General features: G+C 49.9%; 1 protein-coding gene across 1 annotated transcript in view; it reads right to left on the bottom strand.

Moving 5' to 3' along the window:
• Nucleotides 1-25,453, bottom strand: part of PIWIL4 (piwi like RNA-mediated gene silencing 4) — a 413,451-nt gene that overhangs the window by 149,946 nt on the left and 238,052 nt on the right. Inside the window, exon 13 of the mRNA XM_078655965.1 lies at nucleotides 15,641-15,825. Coding sequence (XP_078512091.1) covers nucleotides 15,641-15,825 — 185 coding nt within the window. The remainder of the gene's footprint in view (nucleotides 1-15,640; nucleotides 15,826-25,453) is intronic.

Here is a 25,453-nt window from a genome sequence, read left to right as displayed (position 1 = left end):
ACTCGCTGAACCCTCTCGGAACCTGCTGGCGCTGCCGCGGTCCACACTCGCTGAATCATCTTGGAGCCTGCTGGCGCTGCCGAGGTCCACACTCGCTGAATCATCTTGGAGCCTGCTGGCGCTGCCGCGGTCCACGCTCGCTGAACCATCCTGGAGCCTGCTGGCGCTGCCGCGGCCCAACCTTCCATAACCCCCCAGCTCGAGGATTGAGAGCTGTGCGTAGGGTCCCATTGCAAGTGACCATCTATAAGACTGTCCCGCTACCTTGCCCCTTGCCACGAGACTTTCCAGATCTCTGGATCTGCTGTATATATTGAAACGATACTTATTACCCGATAAAGATTGAAAACTCTATCTACGTGTGGTGTATATTTGTAATGGTGTGGTTACTCTGCTTTATGATTCTAGGAGAGGGCCCTCCCGTCGGAGGCCTCTCGACACCGCTCGGTCCCTTCTCTGAAGGAGGGGTAGACCTAGGGGTGGTCAGTCAGACACCTTCTGCCTCCCCCGGGTTCGCCTTTCTAACATTGGTGGCAGGCGCTGCGATCCGAGCCAACGCAAAATCGTACAGAGAGTGATCTACCCGCTACGACGGAAAAACACACAGAGACCATGACGACCCAAGGAACCAACCTACCTGCCGAATTCCAGAAAGAGAAGATAGAAGAATACAGCCACAAAGAACTAAAACAATTCTGTAAAGACATGGGTATCGCTACCACTGGCCTGAGCACAAAAGAGGACTTCAAATCGGCCCTACAAGCCTGGGTGGAAACCCGAGACAGACCACCCCAAGAGGAGAATGGCCCAAACGGGCAACAGGAAACCAGCGCACCCCCGACGGGGGAAAGAACCGCAACACTAAACGCGGACCTCATCAATGAAGACGCTCGAGAACGAGAGCGCAACCGGCTACACGAAGTGGAACTTGCACGACTCCGGCTAGACGGAGAACTCCAGCTAGCGGAGAAAAAGATAGCCCTCGAGCAACTACGGCTGGAGGGGGATCTAGAAGAGAAACGGAGACAACGTGACCTCGAAGAAAAACGACTAGCATATGAACACGAACGAGGCCTGAGAGAACTAGAAATCAAGGCCAAGATCAACGAAGATAGCGCGGCCGGGGCCAAGACCGCGGCCCCTCCCGGGGACACCAAGGTTCACCTACCGAAAGATGTAGTCAAAGAATACTACAAGAACGATGATATCCAACAATGGTTCAAAGCCTACGAGGTGGCCATGACCGCCCATCCGGTGCCCCTGAAGGATTGGGGCGCCGGCCTGTGGGGAAAGTTCGTCAACGAAGGGAGAGACGCCCTGCTGGAACTCCCTGACACCGAAATGACCTCCTATGAACACATGAAAACGGCCCTACTCACGCGCTACGGACTCACCCCCGAAATGTACCGGCAGAGGTTCCGAGACTGTAAAAAAATCCCCGGTACCACTTGGGTAGAATATGTGAACTTTTTTAGCAGAGCCTTCGAGGGGTGGGTCAAAGGCAGTCAGGTCACTACCTACCAGCAGTTGGTCGACCTGATGTTATGGGAGCAGCTCTCCAACAACTGCTTCATTGAACTACGACAGCACCTCCTCGACAGCAAGTTGACCGAGCCGCGGAAGCTAGCGGTCGAAGCAGATCGGTGGGCGAGCAACCGCGTCCACCGGAACACCACAGGAGAATACGGACGAGGGTCCCCGGGGAACCACCGGCCACGAGGCGGCGGGTCTGGCACCAGCCGAGGTCGAGACCTTCCGCCGGGGTCTTCGCCCACCTCCGCTACACCAGCCTCCAGCCCGAGGGGAGCCCATCCAGCCCGACTGGGGCCACGCCCCAACGTTACGTGCCACAGATGCCAGCGGCTGGGTCACTATGCCAATGATCCTCTCTGCCCCATGAACCAGTGGCCCGGCACCACCGGGCCCCCCGGTCGACAAATCACTGCAGCTGCTCTGAGCGCAGAAAAGGATGAAGAAGAAGAGGTCCCTATGGAACCAGAAGAATGGGAGTCCGCGGCCATGTGCCTCGCCTCCCTGGGCGACAAAGACATGATCCCCGAGACCAGATTCCGATCAACACCCAGAAGTACCGCCAGTGGGTCACCATCAACGGACGCCGGGCCGAGGCTCTCCGTGACACGGGGGCCAGCATAACCGCCGTCCGCTGCCATCTGGTGACCCCAGAACAAATCTTGCCCCACGTTCTGTGCCCTGTCAGCGGACAATTCCGAGAGCCTGTGCCAGATGGCCCGCATCCCCTTCGAGTGGGGAGGAGTGTCCGGCCTGCTGAAAGTCACCGTCCGAGACGATGCCCCTGTGGACTGCCTCCTAGGGAACGACCTGGAAAGTTCCCCCTGGGCACAGATCGAGCGAAGAGAGCATCTGGGGATGCTAGGCCTTCCTGAATGGGTTTGCGTAACGACCCGATCCATGTCCACCCGGGACGCCGTCCCAACCGAAGACAAGCTGCCCGAAGAACCTGAATGGCCGGCACCTCCGCCCCCCGCCACTGCCACGGCCGAACCCGAACTGGGGCCGCAGGGCCCCAGCCATGAAGAACTTCCCGAGCTCGGGCCCCTTCCCGAACTAGCCCAGTGGCGCCAAGAAGGGGGCCCCACCCGCGAGCAGTTCCGTCGGGAACAAAAGACATGTCCTTCCCTTGAGGGACTCCGACAACAAGCCGCCACGCAAGCCACAGGAGACTCCTCGGGGTCCCACTGGGTCTATTGGGACCAGGACCTCCTGTACAGTGAACAAAATATCGCCGAGCTGGGGGACGGCCGAGTGCTAGTCGTCCCCCTCCACTTCAGAGACTTTCTCTTAAACCTGGCACATGATGTGCCCCTCGCCGGGCACCTGGGGCAGGACAAAACCTACAGCCGCCTGGTGACCCACTTTTATTGGCCGAAGATGCGCCGCGATGTGTACAACCACTGCCGAACCTGTCCGACCTGCCAAGCCAGCGGAAAGAGTGGGGGGAAAATCAAGGCCCCACTCCAACCGTTTCCCGTGGTGACCACTCCCTTCGAGCGAGTAGGGATCGACATCGTGGGGCCCCTGGATCCTCCAACCTCCCAGGGGCACCGCTTCATCCTCGTCCTGGTGGACCATGCCACCCGCTACCCAGAAGCTATCCCCCTCCGGACTATCACAGCCCCCGTAGTGGGTCGGGCGCTAATGGGGATCTTCTCCAGTGTCGGCTTCCCCCGAGAGGTCGTCAGTGATCGGGGCACAAACTTTATATCGAAATATATGCGGTCTCTGTGGCAACAGTGCGGGGTCGCGTATAAGTTCACCACCCCGTATCACCCTCAAGGGAATGGACTAGTGGAGCGATTTAATAGGACCCTGAAAGGAATGATCAAGGGCCTAGAAGAGCCCCTCCGGCGCAAATGGGACGTTCTGCTGCCATGCCTCCTGTTCGCCTACCGGGAGGTACCCCAGAAGTCCCTGGGGTTCAGCCCCTTTGAACTATTATATGGACACCCGGTGCGAGGCCCCCTCAGCCTGGTCAAGGAAGGCTGGGAGCTGGCCGCCTCCGATACTCCGCCCGATGTTTTCCGATACCTCTTGACTCTCCGCAACCAGACTCGGAAGTTCCGGGAACTGGCCGAAACCAACCTGAAGGCCAGTCAAGAGGAGATGAAGCGCTGGTATGATGAAAATGCCTCGTCCATTGAATTCGAGCCTGGCCAGCAGGTCTGGGTCATGTCCCCGGTCGACCCCGGCGCCCTCCAGGACAGATGGACGGGGCCCTTCAAAGTGTTGGAGCGCAAGAGCCCCGTCACCTACCTAGTGGACATGGAGTCCCCCCGGAACCCCCTCCGGGTCCTACACGCCAACCGGCTCAAGCCCCACTTTGTCCGCACCAAACTGAGCCTGTTGTTGGCTACCGATGACGGAGCAGAGGACGACTCCGAGCCTCTACCAGACCTCCTGAGCACCTCCGAGAAAGATGGCTCCGTCGAGGGAGTCTCCCTCTCTCCCGCGCTGACACCCAAACAGCGCCAGGACTGCCAGGAACTGCTGGGTCAATTTGCGAACCTATTTTCCCTCACCCCCGGAGTCACCCAGTGGTGTGTTCACGACGTCGACACCGGGGACAGTCCGCCCGTGCGGCACCGAGCCTACCGAGTCCCCGACCGAGTCCGGGCCTGCATCCAAGCCGAAGTTTCCAAGATGCTAGCCCTAGGGGTAGTCGAACCTTCAGACAGTCCATGGGCCAGTCCCGTCGTCCTGGTCCCTAAGGCCGCCGCCCCCGGGGTGCCCCCGGAGCTGCGGTTCTGTGTCGACTACCGGGGACTGAATGCCATCACCAGGACCGACGCCCATCCCATTCCCTGAGCGGATGAACTGATCGATCGCCTGGGAGCCGCCAGGTACCTCAGCACCTTCGACCTCACGGCCGGATACTGGCAAATCGGCCTCACGCCAGGGACACAAGAACGATCCGCTTTCTCGACCCCCGATGGCCACTTCCACTTCAACGTGATGCCCTTCGGCATGAAGAATTCTCCGGCCACCTTCCAGAGACTAGTGAATCGGGTGCTGGCAGGGCTGGAAGAGTTCAGTGCCGCCTATCTGGACGATATTGCGGTGTACAGCCTCTGTTGGGACGAGCACCTGACCCACCTCTGGAAGGTCCTGACGGCCCTCCAACGGGCCGGACTAACAATAAAAGCCAGCAAGTGCCAGATCGGTCAAGGGTCCGTGACCTATCTGGGACACCAAGTGGGGAGCGGCCAAGTGGCTCCCCTTCAACCCAAGATCGACGCCATCCAGGCCTGGGAGCCCCCCGTCACCCAGACCGCCGTCTGAGCCTTCCTGGGGCTCACTGGATACTATCGGCGGTTCATAAAGGACTATGGGAGCATTGTGGGGCCCTCACAGAACTAACCTCCAAGAGACTACCCCCGAAGGTGCACTGGACCCCGAGTGCCAAGTAGCCTTTGAGACACTAAAGACTGCCATGTGCACCGCCCCGGTGCTCCAGGCCCCCGACTACAGCCGAGAGTTCATCGTCCAAACTGACGCCTCGGAACACGGCATTGGGGCCGTACTGTCCCAAATGAACTCTGACGGAGTTGACCTTCCTGTGGCCTTCATCAGCCGGCGCCTGCTGGCCCGAGAACAACGATGGAGCACCATCGAGAGGGAAGCATTCGCCATCGTATGGGCCCTAAAGAAGCTCCGGCCCTACCTCTTCGGCACCCACTTCCGAGTACAGACCGACCACCGGCCCCTGCGTTGGTTGATGCAGATGCGGGGCGAGAACCCGAAGTTGCTACGTTGGTCCATCTCCCTCCAAGGGATGAACTTCACCGTGGAACATCGCCCTGGCAACGACCACGCCAACGCTGACGGCCTCTCCAGATTCTTCCGCCTTGGCGAGGAGAATCCCCAAGAAGATGGGTGACTCTCCCCTGCCTTCAGCTGGGGGGGACGCGTGTTGGACCCGGCCTCGTGGCGTGGTCCTACCCCTCCTCATGGCGGGCCCCGGACGACATCGGCCCTCCATCCAGCCCGGGACGGCCTCGGGCACACCTCTGCACGCCCTCCAAACCACCAGATCCGCCACCCGGCGGCCCACAACCACTGACACGGCACCCTCGGGCCGCCCCAGCATTACCGGTCCGGTGCCCACCCCGGACCCTCATTCCAGGCCCGACGCCATCTTGGGCCCATCACGTCACAGACACGTGGTCCCGGACCAGCCGCGGCCACGGCCCCAGCGAGCCCGCCATCGAGGCACCAAGAACCCTCCGGGTGGTAGAGTGGCCACTCCACCAGAGACAAGGAGAGGGGAGTTTCGATGGCTCTCCAACCATCCCCGGATGCCTGGTTTCGATCACCCTCCGGCCTCCCTGGGCTCCGGCTCCACCCCCCTGCTGGGTGTCTGGACACCATCATCCCGGCCCCTCTGACCCCCAGGCGAGAGGGTCCGGACATCAAAGGACTCCAGACCTATATCTGGGCCAGCCCCGGGGTAGGACGGCAGTTGTATCCCGGAGTCGAGAAGCCCTGCTGACGCTGTCGCGGCTGACCCTGAGACGAACTCCCCTTGCGGTGCTACCGGGAACCTGCTGGTGCTGCCGCGGTCCATCTTTGCTGTAACCACCTTGGAGCCTGCTGGCGCTGCCGCGGTCCATCTTTGCTGTAACCACCTTGGAGCCTGCTGGCGCTGCCGCGGTCCATCTTTGCTGTAACCATCTTGGAACCTGCTGGCGCTGCCGCGGTCCACACTCGCTAAACCATCTTGGAACCTGCGGGCGCTGCCGCGGTCCACACTCGCTGAACCATCTTGGAACCTGCTGGCGCTGCCACGGTCCACACTCGCTGAACCATCTTGGAACCGGCTGGCGCTGCCGCGGTCCACACTCGCTGAACCCTCTCGGAACCTGCTGGCGCTGCCGCGGTCCACACTCGCTGAACCCTCTCGGAACCTGCTGGCGCTGCCGCGGTCCACACTCGCTGAATCATCTTGGAGCCTGCTGGCGCTGCCGCGGTCCACACTCGCTGAATCATCTTGGAGCCTGCTGGTGCTGCCGCGGTCCACACTCGCTGAATCATCTTGGAGCCTGCTGGCGCTGCCGCGGTTCACGCTCGCTGAACCATCCTGGAGCCTGCTGGCGCTGCCGCGGCCCAACCTTCCGGAACCCCCCAGCTCGAGGATTGAGAGCTGTGCGTAGGGTCCCATTGCAACCGACCATCTATAAAACTGTCCCGCTACCTTGCCCCTTGCCACGAGACTTTCCAGATCTATATATTGAAACGATACTTATTACCCGATAAAGATTGAAAACTCTATCTACGTGTGGTGTATATTTGTAGTGGTGTGGTTACTCTGCTGTACGATTCTAGGAGAGGGCCCTCCCGTCGGAGGCCTCTCGACACCGCTCGGTCCCTTCTCTGAAGGAGGGGTAGACCTAGGGGTGGTCAGTCAGACACCTTCTGCCTCCCCCGGGTTCGCCTGTCTAACATGTTGGCTCCAGTATGGCAGAATGCTGGAATTCCGAAATGTGCTGAGAATGTTGTGAAGCATTGCATGATTTGTCTGAAGTATAATCCTGGCAAGGGAATTCCAACTCCAGCTGGTCATTTTGCTCCTCCGACGTATCCATTTGAAGTGATACAGCTAGATTAAATTCACATGGAGAGATGCAACAATTTGAAGTATGTCCTTGTGGTTGTTTGCGCCTTTTCCAGATGGATAGAGGCCTACCCCCAAAAGAATAATACTGCCTTGTCTACAGCTAAGGTTTTGCTCAAAGAGTATTTCCCTAGTTTTGGTTTGCCGAGAATTGTATGGTCGGACAATGGGAGTGAATTTGTGGGTCGAGTCATGAAGAAAGTGTGTATTGGATTAGGGATAAATCAGAAGTTCCACGCTGCGAATCACCCCCAGTCAGCAGGTCTTGTCGAATGCTATACTGGCACATTAAAGCTGAAACTCGCTAAGATTCAAGCGAGCACTGGTCTTACATGGCCGGATGCCTTGCCGTTGGCTCTTTTATCAACAAGGACGACAGTGCATTCTCGTGTGGGACTTAGCCCACACGAAATAGTTTTTGGTCGTCCAGCGAATGTTTGGGGTGTGCCTCGTCCTAAAAAATACAGTGACCTTGAGTACCCTATGTTGGTGGATTACTTACATGACTTGACTGCTAAATTACGTGTTCTCCACCAACAGGTCTATGACAGTTTGCCGACAGCTACTGCAGATCCAGGGCACACGATCCAACCTGGTGATTTTATCTTGACGAAGAATTTTCAGCGATCCAAGAATTTGGAGCCGAGATGGACTGGTCCCTATTTGGTATTGCTGGTCACTAGAACTGCTGTTAGAGTAGCTGGTAAAAAGAACTGGGTGCATGCCACCCATACGAAAAAAGTTCCGTTGCCCTTACCGTATGATAAGTGGGTGAGGGATGGAATAGCTGACTCCGAGTGTGAAAGGGTTCCTAGATTCGTACCTTTTAGTGATGCACATTTGACATGGACTCTGTCGGAACGCGAGGATGATGATGTTCTGCAAGCTGCTGAGCCTCCGTCTCTGAGACTCGACACGACGAATCCAGAACTCCTCTTTAAGGATCAGACTGTGCCTGGCAAAAAGCGCTACAATCTGAGATCGAAAAAGGACGTCTGAAATGGACAAATAAATCTGAATTTTTTTATGTAGTGAATTACACCTTGTCAGTTCAAGAGACTTTTTTTTTACTTTTTCTTTTTCGAGTCACCATCCGGACGGTATAAGTTCTTAAGGGGTGAGCCGCGTATTGACACAAGGTCTGTGGTTTAGGGTCGTTACTACGATCTTGACGCACACTAAAGTGAAGAAGGAAAATTGCCGTGAGCAACACGTTAGAGGATGGAGTCTTTTGAGTCCGACAAGGGTGTTAAAAGAGTTGATTTCAGAGTGCAAATGTGTACATTGATTCGTAGCAAATGTTTTTTAATAATGCGTTTTCTTATGCTTTTGAACATTACGTTGGTTTGTGTGGGTTGGATTTTCTATGCATCACAACAGACGCTTGCATCTACCTCCCAACCTACTCTTTCTTTTCCTACTGTTTCCCCACATGAGTTTCATACGTTGCCTGAACATGAACAGACACGAAGATCAGAATTTGTGAACAATTCATTTATACAGATGTTACATCAGCATCAGCTAGTTGTAAATACCACAAATTATTGGGTGTGTGGTCTTATGCCACATACGACTGATAAGGGAATGCCATATTTGGGTTTGCCTTTTTCGCCTAATGGGTCAGTATGGGCACTCCAGTCAATGTTTATCTATGCGAATGAAGCATCTCCTGTACGTTCTGTCAAAGATAATGCGAATAATATTGCCTTGATACAGGGAATAGTAGATATGGTCAGAGATATTGATGCATATAATGCTATCCCTAAAGACGAGGTACGAGCATATGTTGGTTGGAACAAGACGAGATATAGCATTAGTCTGACAGAGAAAGAGAGACAGAAAAGGTCTCCTCCTATTTGGATTGTACTCCACCGAGGTCATCTTTGTCTGCAAGGTAATGGTCAGAATCCGAGAGCTCAGCTTGGTAAGAGTGTGTGTGTTCACACCTATGTCTTTACGTCCCAGAAATCTCCACTGTTCGTGCCAGCCAAAGGCACGTATTTTGTTTGTCACGACAGAGCATATACATGGTTGCCTTCTGATTTTTCAGGCACATGTTATGTGGTATTTTTGCTTCCCCCTACGTATACAGCTGCTTTCAACTACCATAAGACAAGATATGGTAGAGGTGTTATCGATGCAAAAGAAATTGCCGCACAAGAAGTTGGAGACTTCTTCAAGGGTTTCCTGCCCTTTTGGGGTCCTATGGCTAATGGTAGGACAATTCGTCAGCTTACGAAAGTGGTCGAGGCCACTATAAATGAGACTGCAGGTGCCTTTAGCAATATTACAGCCGAGCTTCAAGCGGATCGCCTTATGACATTACAGAACCGCTTTGCTTTAGATATTATACTTGCAGATAGAGGTGGAGTATGTAAATTGATCGGGTCTAGTTGCTGCGTTTTCATATCAGATAACGCCCGACAGTGTAACAAGCCATCTTGAGGTTACATAAGTCCGCTGAGTCTATACATGTAGACGAAGGGAACTGGTCATTGATGGGATGGTTTTGGGAACTGCTGTCCAAATGGGGATGGAAGATTCTGATGTTTCTTGGTATGGCTCTAGTAATCTTTTTCTCGTGTTGCTTATGCATCCAGTGTGGTCCCGCCATTTGTAGTCTTTGTGCTACAAGCTGTGTGAGAAGACCAGTCCCGAGAGAAGCGAAGGATAATAAGATGATGTTACAGCAAAACTTTAAAGACCTGATGAGAATAGATATAAACCTGGATTCAGATTGATCTGAGTTTAGGTCATTGCCTACGTAATGGCAAAAGGAGGGGCTGAGGTTCCGTGGTTTTCGGGACCGGACTCCATTTTGTTTGCGTTGCTCATAACACCATTTTGTGTTGCCCTCACGTAGGCCGTTGAGGTAACCGAACAAACAAAGTTGCATGGGCCTCATTGTTCACGTATGCATTAAACAGGCCCTTTTCTGACTTGTGAGTGAACTGCAGGACGCTGACCTCTTCACCTGAAACTGACCCTTCACGAAGCCAATTTCTCTGGCTGATCGTTGTCTGAGATTGCCAATCAATGTTCAGGACCTCGTTAACCTTTAGTTTCCTTGCACATGTTTTATCTTGTCCAGCATCTATTACTGTTTCCTTTATGTTCTGACATTACATGGGTTGTGCTTTTCAATTATGGGTTTGTCCGGCTTGTGGAGATTGAATTTGGGACAGTCCTAATAATTAACTTTTGGGTTGGGTTACTGTAAATTGGGTTTTTGTTAATGTGATACTCAGTTAGAAAATGTGTCCTATTGGTCAGAATTTTGCACAGTGGGTGTACATTTATAATGAGAATATTGTGTATAAAAGGTGATGTCTTGCTCTATGAAATTGAACAGTTTCTTGAGTTGTACACCGTGTTGTATTGCTGAGATTACTGTTACTAGCTGCAGCTAATAAATTTGATCTCTGACGCTACCTAGAAGTATTCCGTGTCTCTGTTTGCCAAGACAGGAGAACCCGAAGACTTTGGGCGTGTCCCTGGTGCCGCTGGGTTCTAAAACCCGGTTCTTCAAAATGGTACCTCAACTTTGCCAAAGCCCAAACCTTTCTTTTTAATATATATGTCACCCCGAAGGCAGGTTTAATGAGCCCTAAGGCAGGGTGCTGTATATGTTTTACATATTCTGTTAGTATAAATCCCACATTGTCATTTTTACTGGACAAAGGTTAGTAGCCTCCTTGGAGAGTACAGGGCTACATGCTGTACTCTCCTGAATGGGAAGACCAAATATAGTACTACAAGGTATCAAAAGAATCATTGCATTAAACCCAGCTTGTTGCACACGTCAAATTTAATGTAACGTTTGCACAAATGGCAACTTTAAAAAGTTGCCACTTTGCTGCCTAAAGTTTTCCAGGGACCGTTTATGGTTGCACACAAGCTGTTGTCCTCAAGACAGTTTTCTACCCTCCTGAGGGAGGTGTAAATTACACCCATGGAGGAACACAAAGGATCTGCCAAGGCAGGAAGCCTAGCAGGGTGTGAGCCACAGGGGAAACAATCTTTACTATGCAAGTTTTACACCACCATACCATCACAACACGGTCATTACGTCGACCCCGTGTTTACCAGCTAAGGAATAGTATGATTTACTATTCCAACACCTCCCCTAGTGTTGAACACACTGGAGTTGGAATAGTACATCAGTACTATTCCTAAGTCCAGCGTGTCAGCTAGCGCAAGTCGTTTAACAACTTGCGTTGTAATGGCACTGCGTGGTAACAAGGCGATCGATGTAATGACCGCGTTATGATGGTATTGCGGTGTAAAAACCGTGTAGTAAAAGTATATACTCGATCCCCAGAGGTAACCTTCAAAGAGGAAACCACCTTTGAAGAACAAATATTAATCACACACAAGAAAGGCTGCTCTTGCTTTCAGCAGACAGGCTGGCATCTCGGACAGACAGAGAGAAGTGGTTACCAAACTGTACCTTCCATGGTCATGTAGCCCCCATGTAGCCACACCTCTGGGATGAGCTATGGAGCTCCAAACACCAAGAATGGTGCATTCTGGGCCAACCAGATGCCACGCTTTGCTGGAAGTCATCACTAGGTAGGAGGAGACATTGGCTAGTACTCGCTACATCCCCTTACGACAAGTTGGCCATACGAGTTGAACACCTGGCACCCAGACCTCAGATCACTTATGTACTGGAGAGAAGACCGAAGAAGGACTGCCCTGCTGCACTTTGGGCTAGCATAGTGGCTGTGGTGTCCTGCTCAAGGAAAAGCCTCCCCAGACCCCAAGGCAGAGAAGGTGACTTCAAGAGTCAATTGGCTGACTCTCTGTTACAGCCCACTGGTCATAAAAGCTGAAGAAGCCTACTTTGTCGAGTTGGTAGCCATGAACGCCTGTCATCAATGTGCATCCTGGGAGACCGAGTTCTGACCCTCAAACGTTGCACCCACATCTGCTGGACCCAGGAGAGCGAAAGGAGTGCACTTTGGTCACCCAGCAAGGCAGTCACTCACAGTTGAAGGGAAAACCTGGTTTTGCTGTAACCCGAGACCAGTAAATCAGTGGCAACTGGTTTTTGGCTGGCCATCATCCAGACTTCGAGGGACATTGAACCACGTGACCAAAGTCACCTCACTGTGTTCTTGTACTGAGGGGTTGCTTCGGAAGACCCGACACCAGCTCAGCATCCTCCAGCAACCCTCCTGCGTCCCCTTGCATGAGAATCACTCCATTGATGTCTCTGGCGGTTCCCCCATAGAGCCTAGAACTGGACTGGACACTGCTTTGACTCAGCGGTAGCTGTTTTATTGTGCCCTGTTGGTCCCTGTGATGCCTCCCTGGTGGAGTTGCTTGCCACAAGAGTGCCTATATAGCCATTTCAAGTTACTCATTGTGGATAACCCTAAACCGCGGGGTCGTGGTAGATTACAATAATTTAATGCACTAAATGGAAACCTGTAATTTATTGTTTCCTTACAATGTAATATCTCCACAACCCTGCAGTGGACCTTTGTCACTGAAGTTTCTATTTAAAGATTAAATTACAACCTACTTTTATAAGTTGTCAGATTTTTATTCTGTTACATTTTCTACTTATTCAACTCTTTTGGTACTTCTAAATGCTTCACATTTCTTCCTTTGATTAAGCCTGACTTCTCTGAGCCACAGCTACCGCGAACTGGGCTATGGTTTATCAAATAAACCTGACTCAACCTTTATTACACAGTGAGGTCTCACAACCACACTATAGATTAAACTACTTTCCTCACATTTGGTTAAAGCTAAAAAGGCAAAAAGAACGTACAGATAATCTTCACGTACCCACTGTAAGTCCTTGCTTGGCAAAAAACACAACAAACAACAAGAATTCCACAGTTTGTCCTGCAAAGGTCCGTAAAACGGGTGGCACACCAGGACACAAATGTGTCCCTGCGTGCAGCGTACAACGACTTTGTATAAGGCATCACTAATGAGTTCTTTCAACCTGGTGTTTAAAGATCCTGCCAAGGTGGTGCGTGATCAGGGAAATGTCCTGACTATTCAACCAGTTCCAGAGGAGCAAGACCTTTAGGCCTAGAAACTAGGACACCACACTGCCCGGTTTGTTGCAATACCACATGTAGTTTTCTCATTCCCACCTCTCCTAGGTGATTTTCTCAACCCTGCAGAGATGCCTCTGTCACCACTGTCAGCTCTGGGAGGGGTAGGGAGAGGGGTCTGCCACTGGTCCAATTGTTGTGGAGCAGCCACCACTGTAGATGTTCTGCAGACTCTTCTGAAACCTGAATGGAATCATGGTGCTGGGCCCACTGAAACCTCAAACCCCACTGAAGACCTGCATTCACCATCTGGCATGGTCGACGAAAGGATGCAGAAGGTCAATAGGCTTAAAAAGTGTCAGACCCACCCTCACTGAGACCCATGACTGCTGCTGAAACATCAGGATGATAGTCAGAATATCTTGGACATGCTGATCTGGAGGGAAAGCCTGAAATGTACCATATTCAGGATAGCTCAGATGAAAGGGCGCCTTTGCAAATAAGTAAGGTGTAACTTTGGCACCTTGATTATGAATAATAGGGATGTACGGAGGTTCGCCATTGTCTGGAGTTGATCCATGACTGACTGTCGCAGGCCTGTCTTAAGCAGGCAGTTGTATAGAAGAAGGTTTGTACCTCTGACCTCCGAATGTATGCTGTGACAACTGCCATCAACTTTGTGTAGGCCCAAAGTGCACTGGTGATGGTGATAGGAAGCACGGCAAACTGAAAATCCTGATAGCCTAACTTGAAAGGCCTTCAGCACTAGGACATAAAGGGAGTAGCACCCAGTTGCAATCTCTGATGCCGGGACTCTCTCTGTGGTTCCCTACACCAGAAAAACTTGGTCTTCTTGCAAAATGGACACATGGTCTTCCAGAAGCCACTCCCATTTAGGCGGAAGAGGCAGTGGGGCAGAAAGGAAAGGCTAGCCCTGTTGGCCTATCTTCAGGGTTGACCTGTTAGATGTTATGGCCTGCCACGACTGGAGAAAGTGACTGACTCCCTCCCAGAGGGGGGCAATGACCTGTGATGGCAAACAAAATCAGCTCTGAGGCTGCTGCCAGAGTGGAAGGCGTTTGGGAGAGGTGCTGTCCCTCTGAGTTTGGATACTGTTTGCTGGTTCCCCTACCCTGAACTTGAAAGGACAGGGGTTCCTGTTGTTGGGGAATTGGGCTTTGATAATGACTGTAGGCCAAACCCCTAGCAATACTTCCAAAGGAACAAAACCATTGGGGATACTGTCTTGCGACAAGCAGAGTTGGCCTTCTTGCAAAATACACAAGAAACGTCAAAAGGCATATCCAGGAGTGACATTTGAAAAAAAAGCAAATATATAAAGCCAATTGAAAACTTGTTAAAAATTATGCATGTGAATCTTTTGTGGCAACATATTAACACAACAGGACTAGCAGTGCAGCACATGCAAAATACATCCAGACTCCTGAAAAAGTGTGCCGCCGTATAGTAATTGCACTGACCAGAGGTCCATAGTGCACAGTATCCAAGAAGGTTGGAAATAGTTCATAATGCATAGACTCTCCTTCGTATTAGATGCACAAGAATTGGCTTCATATCAATGCTTTAAAGCACATAGGTCTTGATGTTATCAGCTGAAGAATCAAAGTCAACATAATTTCAATTTAACCTGACTCCCTTCACAGCCTTCGGCCAACACTCTCAAAATACACCACCTGGAAATCTAACTTGATACTATCTCATCTCTGCCATCTCATGTCAACTGGGTCTGAAAAATGTTGTCTGACAATTGCACGTCCTTTGCAGGACTTGGTCTCTGCTTCTCCTGTCCAAAATTGCCAGTTATCGCTGACATGTTTGCAATGGTTACTAAGGTGGCACTGAAGACAACAACCAACCTAACAAGCATAAACTGTACATTGCCCCAAACATTGAGCCTGAAACATGCCTACAACTCACATACATTGATAGGCTTGACAGGTAGAATTCAAGGCACTCTACTGAGTACACAAGACACGACACAGTTGGAGCCTATTTTGCGAGCTGATGTTGGTTCGTGTTTCAGACCGACACCTGATGGCTACCCAAACTAAATCTATAATTCAACTTGGCAGATACAAACATATTGGATACAGGACTCTACATGCACCATGCTTCCATTACCACTTTGCCTTAAAGTACAGTGCAAAATACCAGAGTGATCGGAAAGTGATTGCAAATCTAGCATCCACAAAGAATGAATCTCAGCCTCTTTCGTACAGTACTGATCACCACAGCCTTCCATCACTTAATGTGTGGATGATCGTCTTTCTCATTTCTGTATCCCCATCTGTCACCCTCCTTTTTCTTCTTCCCAAGCACTATGAAGCAGCGACTATGCAAAGGTCTGATATATAAAGACAATTGAAAACTTGTTAAAAATTATGCATGTTAATCTTTTGGACATACATATCACAGCAAACCAACCTTGCAGTACTGACTCCTGTATACTCACATTTTTGGGTAATCAATGTCAAATCCCATCCCAGAACCAGCTCTTTTCAAGCAGTTCAGAAATCTCTCTGCTAAATCTCCATTTCTGTTCCCGAACACCATCAACCACCTCTCCAACGGCTGCACACCAATAACTCTTGAGCCGCGTGTTTCTTTGGACCAATCTGCCGCTGACATTGGCTGGCACTAAAAAAGGACGCAACAATGACAGTTTAAGGGAAGGTACTGCAAATTCATTCTAAAGCAAATTGAGCCATTTTATCAATATATGCAAATATCAGTCAGGATGTATTAATTAACATGGGCTGGGTATTTCTGTATCACTTTAAGGGTCTACAAAGTGCCATCAGAAAGTAGCATCTTCAAAGCCTCTAATCTTAAGATTTGTCACCAAGTTCAGGAAAAAGGCAATGATAATTTTATCTGTATTTTTATTCAGGCCCTCTATAAAATCAATCACATATACCTTTGGAAATAGTTTAGGAGTTATTCCCTATCTATGATAGCGCTTGGGTCTCTAATCTCGGACAATGATTGGTGATTACAATATTCAGTCAATAGGGCAGAGGTGCCAGATAGGATGATAAAATAAATCAAGCTTGAGATAATACGTCTAGCACTGCCTTGTTTCCCAGGTCCATTTGTGATGTGCTGTCCCAGTATATTGTTTCTTTGAATTCTGGAAATTGTAGTTTCAATATAAAGCTAGACTACAAGTCTCAGAATTCAAGGAACAATAACTAGACTGGAGCAGCACATCACATATAGATGTGGCAACATTGGCAGCTATGTACAACTGCTCTGTGCCCTGGTAACTCAATTGTCTTGTGTTCAGTCCTTTTGCTCAGAAGTGGCTACAAATCCAGTAAATAGCCCCAAATGTGAAGTTGGCCAAAACCCACCCCTCAGTGGTTAGGCCACACCTCGTCCCTAGATGGGCTGGGGTCTCTGTTTGTCCCTGGCACCTCTCCCCCTGCTCCTATGTCAGCAACACTGGTTTCAGAAGCATCTCTTTTGGACAGACAGAATAAGGGAATGCCATCCATAGTGTTGGTCAACAATTTACTCAAGTGACTATCATTCTGTTTGGCATTCAGTCTGCCATGTCTGTTCTACAGAAAGGATTGTGACACAAGTGATTCTTCCACACCTCCATCCATTCCTGCTGCTACCCTTCTTTCCTTACCCACACCCCTTCCCATTCCTTCCCCTTTCCAAAGCCCAACCTCATTCTTATTACCTCCTCTAATTCCAACACAAATCATACACACATTAAACAAAGCACAACACACAAATTCAACAATCAAAACAAAAAAGTACTTGCATGAGCGTGCACACACTCACACAAGAAACAGACTAGCAGGCATCCACCCAAACAGCAAACATAACATTAATGGCACCTTATACAGATAGCTCTGCACCTTCCATATCACCAAACCCCTCCTATGTCCCAACCGATTCCCGTACGCTAAACCCTCCCTTGTTCCCAAACATACCCTACTTCCTCCCATACACCTAAGCTCTCCTTTAAACCTCCCTCTTCCCACACTGCTCAACCAGTCCCTGTATATAAAACAACCCTTGCCCCTAATCCCACTACCGATCATACTTCCTGCCACACCCCTAAACCCTCCATGAACCTAAAACTAACCTTACCCCTAAATCTGCTGTTCCTAAAACAACCCTTACCCCAAACCCCTATGCCCATTTCACTTCCTCCTGTACCCCTAAAGCGTCCAATAAACCTGTCTCTTCCCATACCACTAAATCCTGCCCTGCTCCTAAAACCACCCTTGCCCCTAAACCCACTACCCATCCTACCTCCTCCCATACCCCTAAACTCTACAGTGAACCGAAAACTATTGTTACCCCTACACCATCCCATTCTAAATGTTACTCTTACCTCTAAACCCACCTCTGCAACAACCTCCCCACATTCACCTACACACTTGCAGAAGTACACATCACGCTCACAGTATGTCGTTAATTTTATATATTAGCTTTTTATATGGCACTATTTCATACATATCTTCCAGCCACTTTTGCCAGTATTGTGGTTGTTTTCCAGTTATTTTAACATATTTATTTTGGCTGCAGTCAAGGCTGTTAATATCCATCTTTTCATATGGGATTGGAAGAATGGGAATGCTTAAGTATCATGTAAAATTGCTATCCTAGCCATAAAGTCAAGTGACAAGTTCATTTTCTCGTTCCATAAGTCCCAGATCCGGGTCCAGTGTCCCTGAAATCCCCCCACCCCCCTACTAGTCTGGCCAATTTGGAAAAGGGATTTTATTTGTCCCATCTAAGGCACAGACCGACTCCGACGCGCTGGAGATAACTTGGAGCGCCAGAAAGGGCTCACGCTGAATTTTTTAAAAAAAGCACAAGGGTAAAATCGCCGCTGTTTTAAAAAGGCACTCACTGTATTTTTACTGTTAGTCCATACTCCCCGGTCCAACACCAATTGTTTGGTTTGTGTGGAGGGAGGCGGGACAAAGACCCGAGCTACAGGAAGTGATTCACAACTTCCTGGCCGGGCGACCAATCAGCTGCCTGCAGCTGTTAGCCCACCCACTATATCATCCCCTGCACTCCCAGACGCGAGTGGACGCGCTGGAGATAACTTGGAGCGCCGGAAAGGGCTCAAGCTGAATTTTTTGAAAAAGCACAAGGGTAAAATCGCCGCTGTTTTAAAAAGGCACTCACTGTACTTTTACTGTTAGTCCATACTCCCCAGTCCACCACCAATTGTTTGGTTTGTGTGGAGGGAGGCGGGACAAAGGCCCGATCTACAGGAAATGATTCACAACTTCCTGGCCGAGCGACCAATCAGCTGCCTGCAGCTGTTAGCCCACCCACTATATCATCCCATGCACTCCCAGACGCGCAGTGGACGCGCGCAGCGGACGCGTGCAGCGGGCTCGCCGCTGGTGCGCCAAAGGCGCGTCTAAGGCAAGCCAGTCTGCGCCCATCCGCGCCTGTCCGTCGCCAGGAGCCAGGACCCTTGGTCATTTTAAACCTGATAATCCTGATAGCTCCTCTCGAGCCTTACCTATGCTCACCTATACTAGAGAATTCCTGTTGAAGCTTAGACCGGCCCCCCAATCATGTCCCTTCGGAGGATGGCCTGAAGGACCTTTTTTCTTGCTATAAGTGTAAGTACCAGCCCAGCCCCTTGCAGAACATAAAAACTACAGCTAATTATATTAATACCAGATCACCTTCTACCGCCGAGACACGGCCCTACACAAACCCCCCTGCCGAGTCACCCCACCATACTACGTGGATAGGCCTCTTAGCAAACGTTAGATCTCTCCCCCGACATGCCACCACCATCTGGGATCTCTTAGAGGATACTAACCCAGATCTGGGATTTCTCACGGAAACCTGGATTAAACCCTCTGCGGTTCCTGCGATAGCTCTAGCTCTCCCACCCAGCTTTCGCATTCAATGACTTGATAGGCTAGAACGAGCGGGCGGAGGTATAGCCATAATTCATAAAGAACATATACCAGTTACCATACTTGACCAGTTCTGTTCGAAATGATTCGAATGTCTTATTTTTAAAATTAAACTACACCCCCAACAGAGTTGGAAAGGAGCACTGGTTTATAGGCCCCCGGGACCAATAAACAACTTTAATGGTCGTCTTTTAGAATTTATCGCCCCCCATATTGCTGCTACCCGAAATTTCCTACTTCTAGGAGATTTTAATATTCATAGTGAGGACTTAAACAACTTAGACGCCAAAACTTGTCTAGAGGACTGGGCTTCCCAGGGGCTTCTCAAGCTCAACAGCGATCCCATTCATCTAGCAGGACACACCCTTGATTTAATTCTTTCCAACTGTCAATTCATTGAATATAGAGATACTTTACCGCTCACTTGGTCGGATCACTCTGTAGTTAATTTCCATCTGACAAGCCCCCCCATCTCACCTTCTCCCATACCCCTCACAGATAGGTGGTACAGACCCTGGCATAAAATCAAAGCTCCTCACCTTGCCTCTTCTTTTTCGACATGGGACATTGACACCCGCAATTTCAATGTCGAACAACAACTAAGCCATTTTAACAACACTATCTCCAGTGTACTAGATGAAGCAGCACCTTTAAAACCGGCCACTCACCCCCCCAAACGCTCTACTACTACTACAGAATGGTACTCCCCGGCCCTACGTATTGAAAAAAGTGAATGTAAAAAACTGGAGCGCACCTGGCGACTCACACACTTAGAACAAGAAAGAACTAAATAGAAAGGCGCCTTAGCAGCTTACCACAATAACATTAAAACAGCGCGCAAAATGCACATTACTCATCAATTGGAGAAGGCTGGATCCAATTCCAGGGAGCTATTTAAAATAGTAAAAGTCTACTCTAGCCCATCAGCATGTGACACTGTGAAATCCCCCTCACAGTCCATATGCAATGATGTCGTGGAGCATCTTATCCTCAAAATTGAGACCATCTACCAGAAAATCATTGCTGCTAACACTTCTTCCCTTCCCCCCACGGTCTGCCCTCCTGACACTTATACCACATCTGCCCAACTCCACACCTTTCCCCAGCGTCATATGAAAGAAGTTATATCCATTATAGAAGCAATGAAATCTGGCTCATCCTTGGACACCATCCCGGCCAGGATTTCTGCTAAATTTGCGGAACAACTAGCTCTCCCGATCTGCTCTATTCTGAATTGCTCCCTTAGGGAGGGCCGCCTTCCATCAGCTTGGAAAGATGCGCAAATGAATGAATGAATGAATGAAGTGGGATTTACACATGCGCAACTTAGCCCCATGGGCGTCAAGGCGCCTACCAATAATCTAGCTGAGTCGACGGATGTAAAGAGCTTACTGATATGCATCAACAAAAAACCACGTTTTTAGAGCCTTCCTAAAGAGATCCAATGAGGGTTGTGACTTAATCTCAAAGGGAAATGAGTTCCATACTTGGGGTGCCAGGATGGAAAAGGCCTTGCTCCCCCATCTAACCCTCATAGAACGAGGAACTACCAGGTGATTAAGCTCAGAAGAGCGTAGGCACCTACTCGGAACATATCGAGTGAGCCGAGATCCCAGAGCATCAGTAGGACCAGCCATGAGAGCACGATATGTAAGGCACAGAAGTTTAAAAGATACTCTCGAGGTGATAGGGAGCCAATGAAGACTCTTCCTTGCCATGGTCACAGACGACATCCAGGGCAAGGCCAAAACAAACCGTGCCGCCGCATTCTGTACGACCTGTAGGCGCTGTAGGAGGCCCTTGTTAGCTCCGGCATAGAGGGAGTTACAATAATCAAGCCTTGAGCCAACAAGGGCAACCACAACCTGCTTACGTGCCTGTAGGGGGAGATAGTGAAGGATCCTCTTCAGAGTCCTAATAACACCCCAACAGGTGGCCACAGTTTTGTTAACCTGGGCTTCCATAGAAAGCCGAGTATCAAAGATGACCCCAAGGTTCCTCGCCGATTGAGTGGGAGTAGGGCAATTGCCTAAAGATGGAGGCCACCAGGCACCAGACCATATGTCCTGGTCTTTACCAAAGACCAGGACCTCTGTTTTGTCACCGTTCAACTTTAGGGAGTTGAAAATCATCCACTCTGCAACAAGTTGCATACAGGACCTAAAGTTAGAAGCGGTGACAGTCACAGAGTGGGTCAGGGAGACCATGAGCTGTTGTTAGATCTAACAATACTAGCACGGTGGTATGGCCCAAGTCTACTTTCCTACGTATGTTGTCCGTAACCATAGTCAGGGCAGACTCAGTGCTATGCAGCTTTCTAAAACCATGCTGAGACCCATCCAAGAATCCCGAGCCATCCAAAAAGCGAGAGAGATGTCGATTTAGGTGGGCTTCAAGCATCTTAGCAGGAGCCGGCAGGAGAGATATGGGTCTAAAATTCTGTAACATTCCTGGGTCCAGGGTAGGTTTCTTGAGCAGGGGTTTTACTATGGCTTTCTTCCAAGCTGCGGGGAAAATGCCATGTTCCATCACATTATTCATGATTTTCAACATGGGAGGAAGAATAGTATCCCTGCAGGCCTTAAGTACTTTCAGAGGGACCGGATCTAAGGGAGAGGCAGATTTAATTCCATCCAGCAGGCAGTCCAGCCCCTCCAGAGAGAGCTCAGGAAAGTGGTTAAACACCTGGGAAGGGTTATCGACCGCAGCTTCAAGATGTCTAACTCGAGCGGAATCCTCTTCACTCAGGACACTCCTCTGAGTTTGCAGTGCCAAATAGATATCATCTATTTTTTTAAAAAAGAAGTCCGAGATGTTGTTGCAAAGCTCCTGTGTGACTACCACGGGGTCAGGGGCCTGAAGAGAGCAGAGAGATTTCACGATCTTAAAGAGCTCTTTAGAAGAAGTGGGAGAACGAATTAAGTTGGTAAAATAATCCTGTTTCTCCTTGATGACTCTACTTTTGTACTCTCGTATCAGGCGCCTGTATACTTCCCGGTCAGTTGGATCCCAGGATTTGCGCCAACACCTTTCCTTCCTTCTACATTTCTGTCTGAGTAGCCTCAAAGTTTCCGTAAACCAGGGGGCAGTGGGTTTTTGTCGCGCAACATACTTGAAAGAGGCAGGGGCTAGCTCATCCACCGCTGTGGAGAGAGAGTCAGCCAGCTCTTGAGCTGCATCATCTACTTTCATCTGGGAAGTCCTATTTACAGTCGGGACAAAAGGTACAAGTCCCTCATTCGTAATGTTTCCAAAATTTCTTTTAAGGCATTTCTTAGTGATAACCAAGTTACCTTCCATATTGGGCATATTCAGATATAGTGGTACTGCCAGATGGTCAGACCAGACTATCGGCAAAGGAATGCCGACCGTTAGCCTGGAATCATTAGAGAACACACCGTCAAGGGTGTGACCCGCCTTGTGCGTCGGGAAGGACACCCTTTGGACCAGCTCACCTGCGTCCAGGGCATTAACCAAAGAGCATGTCTCCAAGGATAACCGATCATCTAAGTGGAAGTTCATATCACCAAGGACTGTAAAGGAAGATCTCCCAAGATAGGGTTCCATAATTCTGAATAGTTCAGGGCAGAAATTAGCCCTGGGTCCCGGGGGTCTATATACCAAAATTCCGGTAAAAGAGATCGAAGAAGCACATATAATGCAAAAGTATATAGCCTCAAAGGGATCCGAGGGAATTGACAGAGGTTTGATAGTGCAAGAGAGGGTGGTTTTATAAAGGACTGCTAGCCCCCCCCCCACGTCGCACTCTATCTAACCTATGAAGAGAATATCCTTCCGGTATAGCCAGAAGAAGATCATGGCCCGAAGAGTCAGAGGCCCATGTCTCGGTTACAAAAACCCAATCCGGTTGCCTGTCGCTAACAAAATCATGGAACTCAATGTTGTGTTTGATGAGGGAACGTGCATTAATCAGAAAGCCCTGCCTAAGTTGAGGGGGTCTGCCTCCATCATGGGAAGGAGGAAGAAAATTAGTAGCCACCCGTGAAGTAGTATTACAACAGGATTTACATGAGGAACATACCCAAGTCTGACGAAGAATCTCAGGGAGCAGCCGATGGTGGCAGGGAAGCACAGAGGGTCTGTAACGCAGTAGATCACGCAATAGATTTTCCCGAGGTAACGGTACCGGGCCGACAGGAGTCCCAGGGTCCCGCCCGTCCTGCAGCGCGTCCTCAGCGCGGACGGGCACAGACGGGCTGAACTCTGGCGTAACTCCGGCGTCAGTCCGGCGTCCCCGCAGCGCGTAACCGCTGCGCGTCAACATGACTCTCCTTTTATGCCCGCCTAGAGTCCTTGTGACGGCTAGAGCGAGTGGGCTGCAACAATGCGCCGGAAAGCGGCACCGCCTACCCCCAGGATGGCGCAGCTGCAGGGAGAGACGCCGGGAAGCGGACCCGCCCAACAGCGGTGTAACTCACCAAGTTATCGTGCAGGTAAGGGCCAGCAGAATTAAAATCAGGGACAAATAACAGATACAAAATAAAATATTCTAAACAGGCTAAAGTTAAAATATGTCAGCAGCTCGGCACCAGCGCTACAATAGCGTGCGCACGCGAGTAAAGACAGCTAGAGAGGGAGCATTAAGCATTTACCTCTCCTTTTATGCCCGCCTAGCGTCCTTGTGACGGCTAGAGCGAGTGGGCTGCAACAATGCGCCGGAAAGCGGCACCGCCTACCCCCAGGATGGTGCAGCTGCAGGGAGAGATGCCGGGAAGCGGACCCGCCCAACAGCGGTGTAACTCACCAAGTTATCGTGCAGGTAAGGGCCAGCAGAATTAAAATCAGGGACAAATAACAGATACAAAATAAAATATTCTAAACAGGCTAAAGTTAAAATATGTCAGCAGCTCGGCACCAGCGCTACAATAGCGTGCGCACGCGAGTAAAGACAGCTAGAGAAACCATACGTAAAGACCCCAAGGTCGCAACCACCGAAATCACTAATTATCGACCCATATCTCTTCTACCCTTACAGTCTAAAATCATGGAAAAACACATTAATAGACACTTGTCTAATTATCTGGAAACTCACCAACTACTGGATATTTCTCAATCTGGGTTTCGGGCTAAACATAGTACCGAGTCCGCCCTTATTGAGGTTACTGACAATATACGCATGGCTGCTGACAACGGTCAAGCAGCGCTTTTGGTGCTGCTTGACCTGTCAGCAGCATTTGACACCATTTCACATCACATCCTTCTGGAAAGGTTCCAAGACATAGGCATTCAGGGGCCAGCACTGAGGTGGATCACCAACTTTCTTACAGACAGAACTCAAACAGTTACCATGGGATCTTTTACATCTCCCACTATCAAAGTGAGCAAGGGGGTCCCACAGGGATCCTGCCTAAGCCCTACCCTTTTCAATATCTATGTCATCCCCCTGGCCAGACTCATGAGATCCTTGGGGTTTACTCCAATCTCATACGCAGATGACACCCAGCTCCTTCTAACATTTGATAAAAAATACACCCAACATTGATCTGTTGTTTTCCGAAGGCATGAAATCTTTCGCTGCCTGGATGCGTAACAACTTTTTGCAACTCAACGGGGGCAAATCAGAGATCATGTCGTTTGGAGGAGCTACCACTCTCTGGTCACCTACTTGGTGCCCAGAAGAGCTGGGAACCGCCCCCACTCCCAAAGAAGTGGTTAAGAACCTAGGTGTCAGAATTGATCACAAACTCACACATAACACACATGCCAACACCACCGCAGGTTCCTGCTACTATGTTCTTGGCCTCCTGCGTAGGATTTTTCCACTTTTACCCTCCTCTACAAAAAAAACACTCATGCAGGCCCTAATATTGAGTAGGCTTGACTATTGTAATGCCCTCCTGTTTTCGGCCAACGAAAGTGCCATTAATAAACTCCAGGTAGTGCAGAATACTGCTGCCCGACTCACCAACAATGCCCCATCTAGAACACCCTCTGGACCCCTACTCAATCAACTTCACTGGCTCCCCATAAAGAAAAGGGTAAAGTTCAAAATAGGCTGTATTATTCACAAAGCCCGTAATGGCAAGGGCCCCCACCAACAAGCTCTCCTCCTATATCCCGTCACGAACTCTCAGGTCGAGCACCGAACATTTGCTCACCATTCCCAGAATCAAAAAGGCTTGCAGTGGTGGCAAGGCATTTTCTTATCTTGCCCCCCGATTCTGGAATAGCCTGCTTCCTCAGTTACGACCAGGACACAATCTGATTCAATTTAGAAAGATGTTAAAAACCCACCTCTTCTAAATTTCTTCCCTCCTGTTCTGATGTTCCTCCATCCCCAGCGCCGAGATACCCTCATGGGTGATTCAGCGCTATACAAATCAATAAAT

This window comes from Lissotriton helveticus, chromosome 8 (genome assembly GCF_964261635.1).
Source record: "Lissotriton helveticus chromosome 8, aLisHel1.1, whole genome shotgun sequence".
Classification (NCBI taxonomy): Eukaryota; Metazoa; Chordata; class Amphibia; order Caudata; family Salamandridae; genus Lissotriton; species Lissotriton helveticus.
This window is presented reverse-complemented; position numbering and strand designations above follow the sequence as displayed.